Genomic DNA, 15,090 nt, shown 5'->3' with positions numbered 1-15,090 from the left:
TCGAGGAAGGTTATAGGCTATATATCATCACGCTACTACCAAAAGGAACAGAGTACCAGTGAAAAATGTTACAAAAACGGGGAAAATTTTGACCCATTCTCTCTTATGTGACGCAAGCGAAGTTGCGCGGGTCAGCTAGTCAATGAGATATCTATAAAGCTTTCAAGTTAAGAATCTAACAAATGAACTGGTTTAGAATAATTTCCCGAGTTATACAAGAATGTTACTTAAGATATGATACCTGCAATTAATAATTAAGGAAAATAAGCATAATTCTATCAATATCAGTCACTTCAGGCATACATAAGCTCGCTGCATAATGAGTAGTTTGCTTCTGATATTCTATTGAAGGTTCTCTTCAATGGCCAATTAATTACAAAAATAAATATATGAAAAGGGCTTTAACTTAACCTTGAACGAAAATGAAAAAAATGTCGTTGCAATGACGTAAGGCAAGGTGTAAAGGTGATCGTGTGTCGGTGTCATATGTTGGGCCGGTTCTGCGTATCGGGTGACATGCGCCCGCACCGCTTCCTCCCAACTATAAAAACATCAACCCTACCGACATCCTTATCAAACGAGTCCCAGAGTTCACTACAACACATCAACATGTACTCCAAAGTAAGGAGAAAAATAATAAGACAAAATAATAATTCAACAAGTACCAGTAAAATATATTAATAAAATTGAATTTTCAGGTAGTAGTGTTCTGCGCTTTGTTGGCTCTTTGCCAAGCGGGTTTGATTGATGAAGGACATGGACAAGCGGTGTCATCACAGAGCATCATTCGTCATGAGCAGCCTTCCCTTCAGACTCATCACTTGGCTCCTGTAGTTGAGCATCACGCTCCTCTGTTGCACCATGCGCCGGTCATTGAACAAGCAGCGTATCTTCAGCATAGCGCTCCTATTGTCCACGCGGCTCCTTTGATCCAGCACGTGGCGCCGGCGACCATTCACCACGCCCCCGTCGTTCAACACCTCGCCCCTGTATCTATCGGGCGCGCCGAACACGCCGAGGAACATGTGAGTACAGCCTATCATCAATGACGCAATGTTACACATAAAACACGATCAAGTGTAACCAGAGCTTGTTTAGATAGTAAACATTGTTTACAACTTTGTCGGTGCGCTCACTGAATTCGATTACATTGCGCTTTGAAGACGTTGATTGAAAAGCGGAGATACAAGTAAATGTCATCATACTAGAGTACTTAATTGTACATTTACATTTAAATGTTCGAAATCTAGTACATTGAAAGTATTTATGGTACTTTATTGCATTTCGGAATACGGTGCTTTCGGTTTCATTATTAAGTCCGTGAATGGACAGATGCGTACGCTTTTTATTTAAAAGGAGTTTTCACTTTTTAATGGCCGTGTATTATTTTAAACATACGTGTTCTCATCCTTAACGGGATCGCGTCAGTGTGTTAACGAGCATTTTATTACATTTATCCATAAAAGAGGTTTTGTATCATATTTATTGAGTTGCTATCGCACTATATAAATATTATTAAACGTGTTTTAATTAAGCTTTTACTTTAAAGCTTATACCTTAACTAGAGATTAATTACCGGTTAAAAACGTACTGAATTTTATTAACCGATACCTCTACTTGATTGATAGTTACTTTATAGTCTACATTACAATTATTGTAAATTGAATGGATCTGGAAGACTGTTATAGAATACAAGTAAAATAACGCAATGTACGCGAAGCTATTAAGGTCGTCTTTTGTTTTATCATGTTAAACTACCACTGAGTGCATCAGTAAATTGATTAGGTTTCACAAAACGACTACCAAATACTGTGTGTATACTTGTTTCACAAAACGACTGCCTCCATGGCGCAGTGGTTTAGGTCGCCACGCCGATACCACTGCAACGGGAGGTCGTGGGTTCGATTCCCACACGGAGCAATTATTTGTGCGATCCACAAATAATTGCTTCGGGTCTGGTTGTGCTTTGTGTCCGTTGTTTGTATGTTTGTAAAAGTCCCCGCGACACAAGAGCAATTCTTAGTGCGGGAGTTGTCTTTTAAAAAACAAAAAACAAAACAACTTTTAAATTTCATAGTTTTAAGAGGATAACTGTTTAGATTTTTTTCTTTTCTGTTAATATGGGGCTAACAAAAGCTCGTAGAGTTAAAAACCCTTATGAAATAATTATTTGAAAAAGCTTTCAATAACAAATGGATTCATATATTTTTATCAAATGCAAATCTGCGTCCTCTTATACAGATTAAAACATCATACCAAACCTTGTCCGCATTGATGGCAATAAGAAAGACAACGTAGAACATTGAGCAAATATGTCAATAATTGGGCCACCCAATAGCAACAAACGAAGTGAAAGGCATATTACTATTATGATTAGAAATGTGATCAGTTAATAAGATCCAATTAAACATTTATTGTGCAAGTTATTGCCCGATAGTTTTGTAACATGTGCACCGGCAATCTATCAAAGAGCGAACGATATTAGAAGCTATTTATCAAATACATCATTAGATTAAATTATAACATTGATCAATATTGACGGTCGCGTTGATCTTATAGTGGGAAGTACATGACTTAAAGGTTCCAGGTTAATTATGTAGGGCGAACTGTTGAGAAATACAGCAAATGTTTTGTGATTATTGTCTTGTGGTTGTCAATTTATCTATGTAAGTATATATTTAGAAGTATATAAGTATGTTTATCAGTTATATGGTCACCATAGTACTGCTTAGTTTGAAATCAAAGACCGCGTCTGATTTGAAAAATATTTATTTGTATAGCGTATATTTTTACTTAAAGCTTTTATTCAACAGAGTCACGGTAAACCCAGGTATGTCTTACGAATATTAGTAGCTCAATATCTGATTTTTTTTTTATTTACGTTATAACTGGTGACAGTAATGTACAGGGTAGGGGTCTCCTCCCTTGTTTGGGTGGAGACCCTTACCCCTGCAATGGGATAGTAATGGGTAAAAAAAACTGATAACCCGGAATAAACTAACAAAACTCTTTCATATTCTTCGTCTACAGTTTCAAGTAAAACAGGCGCAAAAAATAACAAAGAAACGGTAATGACTGCAGTAAGTTGAGGATTAACTTAACGGCTTATTTAAAGATGCTGATCTGCCGCATCCATTTATTGTTGTATCGACGTTTCCTGAAACATTTACATAATGTTACGTAAGACTTGATAATATTAGACGATACACATTAAATTGTTATTTGCATTTCCTATTTACAAACAAAGAATAATTCGAAGTGTTAGTAACTAGTTCGTAACTTGTCTTTTACCGCGCGTTTATTTTCTTTAAGATAGTTTATGCTGTGACAAGAGATTAAGAAGATGTTGCTATTTTGCCTATTGTGTGCTATTTTGACACGAATGGACAGACAAATAAAACACTTTTATACGTTAATAATGATGAACTAGGAAATTATATTAAAATAATTATGTTCATGCAAATAAATGGATTAGCAATCCATAAATTATGATGGTTCAGACAGGTCTAATATGGGTGTTAGATCTAGAATAGAAGATTTTATGTTATCTTATTGCAACTTTGTCATTATTCAAAGACGACAGGTCTTTTCAATATTTTTATTAAGCTAACAATATTTAACATTTATTATGTTTTTTACCACTCTTTGTATGTCTGTGCAACGCTAATTAAAGAAATTACCAAGTTCAGCTACATTACAACTTTCGAAGCTCTTAGTATTTGACAAAAGACAAATTCTATATCTATCACTACGTTTTAAACTAAAATCTCTTTATCTTTACCAGGCTCCCGCCAAGTATGAGTTCTCATACTCCGTGGAAGACCCTCACACCGGTGACCACAAGTCCCAGCACGAGAGCCGCGACGGTGATGTCGTGAAGGGAGAGTACTCTCTGCTGCAGCCTGATGGCTCCGTCCGCAAGGTCGAGTACACCGCTGATGACCACAATGGGTAAGAAACCACATCTCTAAATTCCTTCTGCTCAGCATTAATGCTCGAAGTGCTGGCTTAAAATATAGCTGGGATAGCTGTCTTTGATTGATACAATGTCATTTAAAAGACTCAATACGGAGTTTTGATAGATGTAATGCCATGATATTGGACTTATCTCTGAAACTTTATGAATGAGGATAATGTTAAAACATCGACTTGAGAGAATAAAATGACTGCTGACCATAGGGACATACAGAAACTGAAATTACAAGAATGTGTAGCTTGACCAATAAAAATTGTCTTTCCAGAAAATTGCAAAACGTGTACTGATGTGTGTGATTAATACCATAACTATACAAACTCCTAAAACTTCTTAACCTGATGAGATCATTAATGTTTATAACAAGATATACTTACTTGTCAAAATCCACAAGTTAAAGGTTAATGACAATTCACGTTATAATGCATAATCTAAAATATGCAAAATAGACTTGATCGTTTATGCTAATTGAAATTAATCAGGCAACTTTGTACCAAAATTGTAAAGAAGATACATTTAAAGAGGCTGAATTGTATACGTATGCATAACGTTTTTAACGATTCGTGCTTAGGCATATATTTTTTCATATAAATTAAACTTTTTTTAGTTGTTTATTTCTAGAATCGTAACTGCACTAGTTTCATGAGACAAGTCAGTTTTCAAAATGTTCACCTATACTTTTTATTTTGTAATTAAAGGCAGAACCAATTTCCAAAGCTATTCGCTACAATAGTGATGTCCCACAAGTTTCATTCATAAAAGAATATACTATTAGTGACACAATGAGTCACGACAACACGTAACTTTGTTGATCAATGAACAGCATTGACTTTTATAAATAAATTCACATTCGCACACTCACTGCGCGGAAATAACGTAATATAACTGTAACACGCACTTCGATTCCATTCATATGATCTCGTTGATCATCTATCATCTTACGTAACCACCAGCACTATGTTAAGGCCAAATATATAAATTACTAATGAACTTCTTTTAGCGAAACTAATAGCTTTTAACAAAGATATCTGTTAAGGTTTTTATCTAAATCGATTGTTGTTACAGACGATAACGCAGATAATATCTTTACACTGAATTCTTGGCAAATGCTGCAATTGTTATACGCCTGTGTATCCTCGCCTTGTTAACTTTGTTATACAACGCGTAAATAAATTGCATGCCAACTGCATAACAATATACTATCGCTATTAAGTTAATAAGGGGCAATTTAGTCGCCGCATCAGTTTAGCGCTGCTACTCAGTATATTGAATACTGTAAACACGTAATTTCGTTACGTAGAATATAATGGCTTTATTTATTTGTGTTTTTGTACTGCAGCTTCAACGCGGTCGTGCACAACTCGGAGCCTAACGCGCATGCGGCCCCACCGAGCCCTGCTCCCGTGGCGCACGCCGCTCCCTTAGTCCACGCCGCTCCTGTTGTCCACGCAGCTCCGGTAGTTCATGCGGCTCCGGTAGTCCACGCCGCCCCTGTTGTCCATGCAGGTCCCATCGTCCACGCAGCTCCACTTGTCCACGCCGCCCCCATCGTCCACGCGGCGCCCACCCACTTCATCGCAGCCCACCATTAAATTATTTAAGTTTTATTAATACGTATCCGAATCTGTATTAACCTATTATCTTAGTTTCTATGATATAAAATGTTATTATTTATGTATGAAAAATGCAGTATTTTTACTTCCTTACAACACTAAAGTGTGCTCGTCTAAAAATAACTCTACAAACCTAATCGAATGAAATAATATGCGTAGTTTAATTAATTGGACTAGGATGTAGCCACACAATACTTAATCCCATACATACATAGGTAACACTTCAGCCAAACTTAAAAAGATAATTTGATATGCATCGCAAAGCGAGTCGACTTTCTCAATGCACCAAACGTGCACTCAACATATTTGAACAAAGAAATACACGGTTTACTTAATATAAAGGCTAAATTGTTTGAAAGAACGCTAACGTTGTCGATGAAGAAATTTATTACAACAAAAAAATGATTTTACGCATCGAGTGTAATCCAGGAAATCTTGGCGAATATTTTAACTGGCTGAAAGTGAACAGGTATGGTTAGATAGCCATTCGGCGTTGCGTCGGCATACCACTTGAAACAATTCAAACGCGTCGGATGTGTGATGTTAAGTAACTATAATTGGTAATTAGTACATCTATTCATGCTTGTACAAAACGTAATAAGAAAATCATGTTCGGTACTTATCACTATGTTAGTTTGTATTGGTATAAAAGTGGTTGGCGTGGTCGGCTGTGATATAATATTATTTGTTGCGAAGTTTTATCAGAAGATGTAACAAGCAATAAAAACAGATAAGGCCTATTAAATGAATGAAATAATTCTAATAGTTCTAACTGCAAATTATAAATAATAAAATCTAAATGTATGTCACACAACGCACGCTCGTGACGACCAGCCTATCTCATCAAATCCAACTTAATTAGAATATTATTCACGTTTCCTCTAAAACGAAAATTATTTTAATTTCTTATCGTTAATATTCTAAGTAGACAAACGCAAAATTTTAATATTTATATAGTAGTAGAATTACATCATAATTTTATCAGATGACGGAAGTGGCTTAAAATACGTAACTTACGCTTTGCGAGAAATCTTGATGTTATGATCATGACATGGAAATGTAGTTCACGAATACGCACCAGTCACGAAATTACCAAAACATACATTTTATCACATTATATACTTATATGGTACACGACACACTCTGTAATATTTTACAAGTCGAGATTATAATCACTTACTCCGTCTAGTTGCCACAGCAACACAAAAAAGAGTTGCGTTCTATGCATACATAATTGAAAGCAGCAAAAATGTTTCTACAGAATTAATAAGACTCTTCGAATTAATATAGATAAATAGTGGTAGACTGTGTAAAGAGAATTTAAATACGAGCTCAAGTTTTTACTACTGTGACTGCAATAGCCCAAAAACTAAGTATTTGAACAAGGTAACTGCAGAATACATAATACAGTCATGGTTTGTTTGAAAGCACCAAAACTTCAATATGTAGTATGTATGGTTTAGCCCTAGCCCTTCTCATTCTGATAGATTATCCATATCTAAAGTTAATGATGATGATATATGATGAGCAAAACTGTCAGACTCTTTACGCTGTAAATCGACCGAGCAAATGTGATTATTAGCTCTTGAACAGTAAGAGAGACTAAACGTTTCTTTGTTCAACTGAACATTACTTTTGTTCTGTACTTTCACATTCAGATTTGAATTTATAACCTTATTTCTATCATTCTTAGGACTGCATATTTGATATATAGAAGGAATTAAACTTATTTATTATTTGGTCTTTCCAAAAACAAAGGACAAACCGGGGTATTTTTTTTGTTTAGTTTTATAGATGACAACAACACAAGAACTGAAATAAGCGTGTAAGTAAACTGCACAAACACTGCAAAAGCATAAAGGTTAATTCTTTGCGTACGCAACAATAAACATCAAAGGATACACCAAACCGCAGCGCCTTCGAATGTTGTATAATATAATTCAATTGTTATTTGAAGCGCATGATGATAAAGGTAGTCTATTCTGTATAAGGATTATTCAAATTTAAAAGAGAGTTTGTTTTATGGTCGAGGACAATGACACTAGGTTTCAAACTACAATCAGATATCGTTAAGTACTTAAACCTCTTGTGACATTTGATTGTATTATAGTGGTATCTAAATCTGGAGAAATTTGAACACTATAAATCAATATTAATAGACGCGAAAATAATACTGTTTGACAGTCTGACCTTTACAATTAGTATATTTCCATCCCTCCTAAAATACGGCTTGATAAAACCATACAGCATGCAGTTATGTATAACAATTTGGCACAGAAAATTTCCGAAGGCAATATTGATCCTAAAGTAGCTTAATTTTCAGTTAGTTACAGATAGCCTATATATGTATATAGGTTTCAAACTACAATCAGCTATCGATAAGTACCTAAATTTCTTGTGACATTTTGAGTGTGTATAGGTACCTAAAGCTACTGGATAAATTTTAAGACTAATGAATCAATGACTAACGAAAGTAACACTTTATGACAGTCTAGCCTTTACAAAAAGTCGATCTCTATAATTCCTAAAAAATGTCTTTATAAGACCAACAGTATCGTGTTGAGCATAATATTTTTGCACAGAAAATTACCGAAAGCAGTATTGATCTTAAAGTAGCTTAATTTTCAGTTAGTTACAGATAACCTATATTCCACACATCTAAATGTATCCGCACCACATCTTACAACACCAGTGAACGTGCAACCCATTCTGTCCGAGTTGTCATGAGAAATTGCATCGTCAAACTAAGACCATTTAATAGACGGAGTGACGAAAACCATAACATATTGTTTTATAATCCCTTGCAAGGTCGCGTTGCGTTGATGTCTTTTGCTCTCGCGTTCTGCAACGCTCTACTTACTCACAGTAATTACAGGTTAACGAGATGCCTTGATGAGAGCCGAATGTGAGTGTTAATTCTAACTGATTAAGTAATATAGGCTCTAGAAGTTTATTACTCGTAAACTTCTAGTTCATAACCCTCATTAATAAAAGAAGTTCTATTTCGGGTGTTAGTATAATTTTTAACCGGTTTTAAATAATGAATGCAACGAGCTACCAATTATATGCGCGCGCATTCTTTTCTATCAAATTAACGAAAACTTGATAAGTAGGAATACATAAAATATGTATTCTCATTTACATACCTCAATTCCTCCAGGATTACCTTAGTTGTTCTTCAAACTTCTTTCCTACACAATACGTATGTGTCTTAATTATGACAACAAATGAATTTCAGAAAATAATCACTATTTTCTAGTGTATTCTTAAGTAGCTGAGAACGTCATTATTCCTAAATAAGTGGTTACAAATGCGTGCGTATTTCATTTCTGTAACATTATTGTTATGTATCTTGTTTAATTGGGCACCTAAGACTATGAATTTACATTAGTACGTAAATGAATATACAAACAGCTCACACCTCATACTAATTAAAAGTACTAAAACTGTTGGCGAATAAGTTGCGCGCGTTGATGTCTTTTGTTCGCAATAACATATTAGAAGCCTAAATATGAAAAAAGTTAATATGGATCATCAATTTGACTTTGTCAAAATAAATTATTCTACTATTTTCCATATTAGGTCTATATTTACTTATGTTACGAGTGTCACATGGTTCATTACCATAAATTAAATTACTATTCAAAACTTAAAGGCGGCCGATGGACACTCAATAAAGGCACATTTTAAGTATGCAGATGGATGTTTTGATTTAACGCATCATACACATCCATCACTGACTTGAAAGTCTGTGGATGTTGTTGGCCTTTCCAACTTTTCATACATATTAACGAACGTTAAAGATCAAAATAAGCATAATATTGCAAAATAACAACCTTCAAATCAATAATTCTGCAAATTATTCCAGATTCATCTCCAGTAGTTCCGATGTGTATTTTATTTAGCCTTCATGGGCGGAAGCGGACGGTATTGTGCTAAGATTGAATCCGGTAAAAAAATATAACGTATCAACTATAAAATACACAAATCCAAATTTTATGTATCTCCGTGACGTAATCTTCAAATCTACTTTCTAACATTATACTTTGAAAAGTATATTTAGTGTCTGTGATAATAACAATAAAAACGGTTTTTATAAATGAGATAATCGTCATCATATTGTTTTATTTTTAAGCTAAAAACCGAAATTGCAAGTGTTGATAGAGTTCGATTTTAACACTCGATTATATTTCCTGGAAGTTGCTTTGGCACGTCTGCAGTCACATCTTTGTCTCATCAGTATCCTATTAGAAGAAACAGTTTAACAGCATGGAGACGTGTATAGAATAGAGGCAACTAAACGTTTGAGATCACAGTAAATATCTCTAAGACACAGAATCACATAACAACCCCACTTCTCCGATGATTGCAAACACAAAACTTGGTCACATGAAAAATTTTAATTTCTCCCGAGAGTAATTGTCAAAAATAGTTTTATCACCTTGAACCATAGAATTGTACGTAATTTTACGTAATTGGTGTATCATTATCAAACTACCGTATTCTTGCGTAGAGTTGGCGTGCGGCGTCATCTCGCCGGTATACTCATATAAAAGTGGAAGGCTCCGCTCCTCGGCATCAGTTGTGTGTGGTCGTGCAGTCGGGGCGAACCTAATCTAAACGGAAAATGATCGCTAGAGTAAGTGCATCCTGTGTTACTCCAGTTTTAGTGAAAGGATTTCGAAGTCTGGTGCAATTTGGAGCACAAGTCTCCTAAAAATACAAAGCACATTTTCAGACCCCTTTTGTTTTCACTAGTTCCAAACGTCTCATTAAATTTTATTCTTCCCAGGATACTACCCTGGAACACTCTACTTTTAATTTTCTCATTTTTATTATAAGATTTCACTTCCAACTTTAAACCTTATCTTCCCAAAAACATCAAATTTGATCACCACCAGATGTCAAAACACCCCATCGATCTTACGTAGTTTTCTAACCGCGATACACACTAGTTTGCACGCAAATGACTCGCGTCTAAAGCTGTCGCAAGTACTTAATTGCAAAAGGAAATTACTACCCCAAGACTACTTAAATACATGTTTTCATTCGATTCAATTGGTATTCGTCTTTTAATAACATTCCAGTGTTTTACGTCACCGTTTGGTAACTAGGTTTTTAATTTGATATTACAACATACGTCTATTATGAAGTGCGTTTGATCAGTTATGTTTATCGATTAACTATTAAACGTAACTTGATTAAACTAAAGGCTTATGTTTATGGTTACGAATCATTCTCCTTATATAGACCCTGACTACTTCCATGAAGAAAAATATACTCCAATTCATAACTGACCCATTTAGAATTTAGGCTCATTTTAATTTTGATCAGATGATTCGAAATTCGCTGATTTAGTACAATTGTAAAGTGCATATCACGTTCAAATCCCGGGCATAATTTACCCATCACAGGGGACCAATCCAATAATAGTGGTCTAGCCTAGTCAGGACTTGTCTTGTAAAGTTAAAACTCTTTCTGAAAATATATTTTCATATGTTTTTCTATCTCCAGGTAGCAGTAGTTCTGTGCGTGGTGGCAGTGGCGTCGGCTGGCGTGGTGTCGCTCGGCCACGCGTACGCCGGCGATGCGTACGGACATGAAGCCGTCGCATACGCGCCCGTCGCACACTACGGTGGACATGAAGACACGCATGTCGACTATCATGTAAGTATAAGGACTTTTTGCCTCCTTTCGGAAACATCGGGCACGACCTTTAGTAATATAGAGTGTGCATAATGCGGAAGACAATTCACATATTTTAAGCAGCTTCTGCAATCGAATCCGAACCAGTTTGAAATTGAACGCAGTTTTTCAAAATAATTAATATTTCACAGACATAAATCGATGCGTTAAAACTGCTATTCTCATTTGCTTCAGAAAGATCAAATTTAATCATTGTAATTCATTCACTAAACACATGAATACATAATGAGCTCAAAAATTCGTACAAATGCAAACAAAATCGTAAAAACTAACCTTCGACTAATGAGCATTGTTCCCCGTTACTCGCATTAAGAGCATATGCATGTAATCGCTTCTGTCTTACAACACTGCACACGTATCAACGGCTGGAACGTTCACACACTATAAAACTATAAAAATATTGGTCAAGGATACACAAATCAAGAAAAACGCATCCAAATATGAGATTGCGATGTCAGCGCCTTCGCGCATATCAACCTCTTTACTAAACTCTACATACCGCGTAACGTAATGCGAACAAACTGTAACATCACAAAAACTTGACACACTATTTTATTGTCTTCATAACGTAATACGTGTATTCATGATCTCGCTAATTCATATTAATTATCGTTACGTTACGAGCAAACAAACTGTTGCTAATATCTCGTCTGTAAGTGGAGCAGTAAGAGCAGGTTTTGTTTCCCTAGGCCTGTGTTACCTATTTCATTTCGTAATACAATAGTAACAAGCTAATTGATAGCTTGCATAAACCGCGCGTGTTGTACGCCGCCGATCCAACACAATCGACGCTGTTTCCGGGATACGATACGTATCTGCGCGGACCCAGTGGCCCAACTCTACCGTTACATCATCGCGACAATTTTCTCACTAAATGGGAACAAATATACATAAATATAAATAATTACCTCGCTTCCTCCTAAAAGTTGGTCGCAATCATGCAAAAGCACAGGTGCCATGATAATGTACGGAAATCTATAAATTTATTGAAAAGTTATAATTTTAAATCTGTGTTGATCGTAAAGCTATTTCTAGAACTATAATCAGTAACGTAATTCTACCATCGCTAGGAATCGATAACAATGAACAAGTATTCCAACTTTATAGCCGAGTCACAAAGCCATTGTCTTACGTGAATGTGTAACAAAACCTCGCTGATATAATCTACAAAGCACCTGTAACCACTCCAATAGTGTTATGAAATTTAAATTCTCTTCTATTGATTAATTTACTGCAATATTATTACCCGGCTGCGCAGTATATTTTATTTTATGATTTCATAAAGTCTAATTCCGTATTCTGAGGCTATATTTATAAACGCTTAATATCTATCTTCGTATTGAATACATAAGTATCACGAGTTATCTATTGTATAATAGACATAATATTCCGCAATACGAATTAAAGAACATAACTCTCGAATATAAACCTCCGTTTAATCTGCAGTCGATAGTTTCAACGCTGTCATAAATCGATCGCCGCAGGTAATGATTTGAAGTAATCCGCTTAGTTACATAACGGTCCGCAAGGCGAGTATATCCCGGTCGTGACTACAGGGCCGATAACATAGCAGTTCCCAGGGAGGTTGCAACACTCGCGCTCGAGCCTCGGCCCCCGGGACATAATGACTGTCATGATATTCAGGCCAAATGGACTGTTGTTTGCATAAACTTCGATGGCGCGTGCTCTCACGCTCGTTCAATGGTAGATGTGGAATCGTTGGATGTCGACCCAAATACAGTTGCGTAAAACACCATCTGACAGTTTCAAGCATTGTTATGTGCAACAATAATGCGATCGAACTGGATCTCCCGGAATGGACTGGTGTAGAATGCACATAGATGCACGCATGATAGCATGCAAATAAATGGTAAAACAGTTTACTTAACATGAAAGAACTATTTATGGAAGCAGTGATGCATTCATCGTAGATTAAAATGTTAGTAAACACGCACAATAAAAACCCTCGGTTTTGAAAACATGCATTGAAAGACTTCCTCCTTATTAGCGAACAACAACAATGTTTTATTTCAAATGTTATTTTTTTGTTCCAGGCTCACCCTAAATACGACTACTCTTACTCGGTGTCTGACCCTCACACTGGTGACCACAAGACCCAACACGAAGTCCGCGATGGCGACGTCGTGAAGGGTGAATACTCTCTGTTGCAGCCTGATGGCTCCTTCAGAAAGGTCACTTACACTGCTGATGATCACAATGGGTAAGGACATGGACATCTGAAATATTCTACTTTTGTTTAGAATCGACTTTTCGAACATTCAGAAATAGATTGAGCTTTAAATAAGTCAATGATACTCTTACATCAATTTTGAAATGTCAATTTTATCACAGCATCTTCAAATCTTGATTCAATTTGAATGTTACATATTCGAATGGTATTTAATCGATTGATTAGAAACTTAATCCATTTCGATAAATTCGATCAAAATTACCATTTATTTCGTGCTTTTTTTAATTCAATTCATCTTGGTCTTTAAATAAATTATAACAAATTTTACTTCCTAGAGCGTCCCAAAAATATTGAATCTCAAAGTCTTATTAAAATTAAAGGATAAGTCTAGAACATTAAATGATACTTTGCCGGCTAGATCTGCCTGTTTCACGGTTTGTGGGTAACTGTCAAATTTCCTATTCAATCGATGAATTGGCAGTAATTGTATGAAAAAGCTATCAAAAATCATCCTGATAAGCTATTTGTTGTTTAATAAGTAGTGGAACTGGCTAAACGTGAGAAATCTAATTTTGTTTAAGAAGGTTATACTAATTAGCGTGTACTGTTTCAGCTTCAACGCGGTAGTTCACAACACGGCGCCAGCGCACCACGAGTACCATTAACGGCGGCGCGCGGCCACTGTCTCTCATGTGATATTTACACTTAATACTTAATTTAGATAGTCTTTAGTCGATCATCACTCTCTATTTTATAAGACTGCGGCGATAATAAACTATTTTAAAATGCCTGTGTTGACTTTTATTATCCCTAAAATATCAAACAAAATGTGAACTATTATTATTTAAATTCGGAAATTATTATTGGTTGCACTACCTTGCTCTCAGATTCACACATATCTACACATATAAAGAAATGTAGGATTTGATCCTAGCGGAAGCGTTCTTTAATATAGCTCAGCATCTCATTGCATACTACACATATTACTACACTAAAGCTCCCTTTGTAAAAAGGCATAATCACAAACTCAGTGAAAAAACAAAATAAAAAATGATTTTTTTTCATTATCAAAATATGAATGATATTATATAAGTTGCATGTGCAATAATATCAGCGAACCATATTTATTATGCAAAGAGCTAAATACAAAAATGTTGTATGTGGAAATAAATTCATAAACTAAAAGATACTACGTTATTAGGACTCTCATTAAACTCTATCCATTGGGGATTAACAAAATCACCACAACTTGATCCGGAATATGGAATGTTTCACTCAACCTTCTTTTTTTACAAAAGAATATCATTCAGAATTATCATCACGAACATGAGAACAAAAATGTTGATAAGTTTCTGAAAAATATTAATATATTTTTTTAAGATACACATTAAAGCCCGACGTATTAACATACATTCCCTAAAAATATGAAAAGCTACCTAAGGTATAATCTCTTTCGTGCCTTTGGGGAGTCGCGACAAGATGACTCACTGGCATAGTGAAGTTGTTTTAAATACAGGTCCACAAGGCTCGTAACGAGATAGCTGGAGTAAACGAGAGTTAGCTTTTACCGTGAGCAAACAATAGCTAATGATGATTAAAAGCAGGAG

The 15,090-nt window shown here is 35.5% G+C and overlaps 2 protein-coding genes across 2 annotated transcripts; both read left to right on the top strand.

Moving 5' to 3' along the window:
- Positions 1 to 578: 578 nt before the first annotated feature.
- On the top strand, positions 579 to 5,652 carry LOC142973071 (uncharacterized). The gene is made up of 4 exons (XM_076114623.1): positions 579 to 621; positions 699 to 1,025; positions 3,785 to 3,951; positions 5,313 to 5,652. Exons 1-4 carry the CDS (start codon positions 610 to 612, stop codon positions 5,563 to 5,565), a joined length of 759 nt encoding a protein of 252 aa, XP_075970738.1. The 5' UTR covers positions 579 to 609; the 3' UTR covers positions 5,566 to 5,652.
- Positions 5,653 to 10,083: 4,431 nt separating this feature from the next.
- Positions 10,084 to 14,273, top strand: LOC142973085 (cuticle protein 19-like). The gene is made up of 4 exons (XM_076114640.1): positions 10,084 to 10,225; positions 11,101 to 11,253; positions 13,347 to 13,513; positions 14,097 to 14,273. The coding sequence occupies exons 1-4, from the start codon at positions 10,214 to 10,216 to the stop codon at positions 14,146 to 14,148; spliced, it is 384 nt and encodes a 127-aa protein (XP_075970755.1). The 5' UTR covers positions 10,084 to 10,213; the 3' UTR covers positions 14,149 to 14,273.
- The last annotated feature ends 817 nt before the right edge of the window (positions 14,274 to 15,090 follow it).

This window comes from Anticarsia gemmatalis, chromosome 5 (assembly GCF_050436995.1).
Source record: "Anticarsia gemmatalis isolate Benzon Research Colony breed Stoneville strain chromosome 5, ilAntGemm2 primary, whole genome shotgun sequence".
Classification (NCBI taxonomy): Eukaryota; Metazoa; Arthropoda; class Insecta; order Lepidoptera; family Erebidae; genus Anticarsia; species Anticarsia gemmatalis.
Note: the sequence above shows the minus strand (reverse complement) of the source record. Positions and strands in the feature narration are given on the sequence as shown.

What these genes read in the sequence shown, in the direction of transcription:
- LOC142973071 (XM_076114623.1), top strand. An exon ending in CCGAACACGCCGAGGAACAT is followed by an intron (nt 1,026 to 3,784) that starts GTGAGTACAGCC and finishes TATCTTTACCAG; the next exon opens with GCTCCCGCCAAGTATGAGTT. An exon ending in ACCGCTGATGACCACAATGG is followed by an intron (nt 3,952 to 5,312) that starts GTAAGAAACCAC and finishes TTTGTACTGCAG; the next exon opens with CTTCAACGCGGTCGTGCACA.
- LOC142973085 (XM_076114640.1), top strand. An exon ending in ACACGCATGTCGACTATCAT is followed by an intron (nt 11,254 to 13,346) that starts GTAAGTATAAGG and finishes TTTTTGTTCCAG; the next exon opens with GCTCACCCTAAATACGACTA. An exon ending in ACTGCTGATGATCACAATGG is followed by an intron (nt 13,514 to 14,096) that starts GTAAGGACATGG and finishes GTACTGTTTCAG; the next exon opens with CTTCAACGCGGTAGTTCACA.